Below are 1405 nucleotides of genomic sequence, written 5' to 3' on the forward strand. Positions count from 1 at the left end.
CCCCCTCCCCCCTCTGCCACTCACCTGGTTTGGGTAATTTTCCCAGCACATTACTGGGGCCCACAGCCACGATTCCTGCAGGGGAACAGGTGTCAGGCTGTGCGGAGGTGAGAATCCAGCTTCCCACCCTGGGTCTGTGGCCTCTTTGGGGGCTCTTTCCATGGTCTCATAGATGCTGCCTTCACCCAGCCCTGCTTTTTCCTGCCTCTCAATCTCCACTGGGGAGCTCATTCACTGCAGAACCCTAAACTTCTGGTGCATGGCAGATCCTAAGTACCTGTTGCGTGAATTCACCACCACCGGGCCAAGCTCGCTCTCTCCTCAGCTGCACTTTTTCCTCTCTGGCTGCACCCCTCCACACACTCCCTCCCACCAGATCTGGGCCTGGGGCATAGGAGGCATTTCTGGGACAGGAGGACGGGCAGGCGAGCAGTCAGCCACACTCAGGTACACTCACGTGGTACAGGACCGAGAGACCACCCACGAAGGAGGACAGGTAGAAAAGAAATCTCCAGCTGTGGATGGGGAGGGAGCTGTGAAAACAGGAGACACCCCCCTGCTGCCTTGCACCCCAGAAGTCCCATCCAGCCCCATCCTGGGCTTACCTGGCCTCACAGAATTTCTTGGTCAGCTGCGGTCGATCCTGCTTCCGGCGTCTCCGGAACCATCGCTGGGTCTGCCGCAGTGTTAGGCCACACTGGGCGGCCAGGAGGGACAGCTGGGGCTGGGGGGAGTGATGGGGACAAGGGTCACAGATGAGTCCTCATTTCCCTGGGAGGCTAGCGGGGCGGGGCTCATTTCCCAAGGAATCGGGGATGAAGAGTGGAAAGTGGGGGCTTCCCTCATGTCCCCAGACAGGACTTGGCTCTGCCGTGTCCTCCACTGCAGCCCCACGTCTTGCCTACGAGGTGACCATGTCTATATGGAGAGGCAGTGTTGGGGGTCGTAGTGTTGGGGGTCCCAGCGTGGGGGCCTGCAGAATACTTGGGCCTTCACAGAAGCAAATCCTGTTCATAGGGCAGGCAGGTCGCTGATGGGGATTGGATTAAGAGAGATGCTGGTGTGCATCCTTCTCTACCCCCAGCTAGGCTTCCCTGCGTCCCTCCAGAACGGTCACTTCCCACCTCCAACCTAGGCGGGCAGTTGAGACCTTGCCCCAGCCCCAAGCCCTGCATGAAGAGGGAAATTGACAAGTAGAGGGGGAGTCACGTGGCTTCTAGCTCTGTGGAAACCGCCCTGTTGCCCCCCCAGGGCATGTGGTTTTCACCATTCCCCACCCCACTCAGGATGCATCCACAGTGCAGGGCCTGTCCAGCTGGCAGCCACACCAGAGACGGGAATGGAGGGAGGGTCACAGGACTGCTTCTGTTACTCCATCTCCTACCAGCTCAGATCTTCCATTCCT

General features: G+C 59.3%; 1 protein-coding gene across 1 annotated transcript in view; it reads right to left on the reverse strand.

Annotated features, from left to right (window-relative positions):
• CERS4 (ceramide synthase 4) overlaps positions 1-724 on the reverse strand; it is a gene marked incomplete at both ends in the record, with an annotated part of 2329 nt that extends 1605 nt beyond the window's left edge. The window contains 3 exons of the mRNA XM_011984223.1: positions 25-75; positions 458-515; positions 606-724. Of these exons, the coding sequence (XP_011839613.1) occupies positions 25-75; positions 458-515; positions 606-724 (228 nt within the window). The remainder of the gene's footprint in view (positions 1-24; positions 76-457; positions 516-605) is intronic.
• Positions 725-1405: the final 681 nt, after the last annotated feature.

The sequence above is a fragment of the Mandrillus leucophaeus genome, unplaced genomic scaffold, assembly GCF_000951045.1.
Source record: "Mandrillus leucophaeus isolate KB7577 unplaced genomic scaffold, Mleu.le_1.0 Scaffold2635, whole genome shotgun sequence".
In the NCBI taxonomy this organism is placed as follows: domain Eukaryota; kingdom Metazoa; phylum Chordata; class Mammalia; order Primates; family Cercopithecidae; genus Mandrillus; species Mandrillus leucophaeus.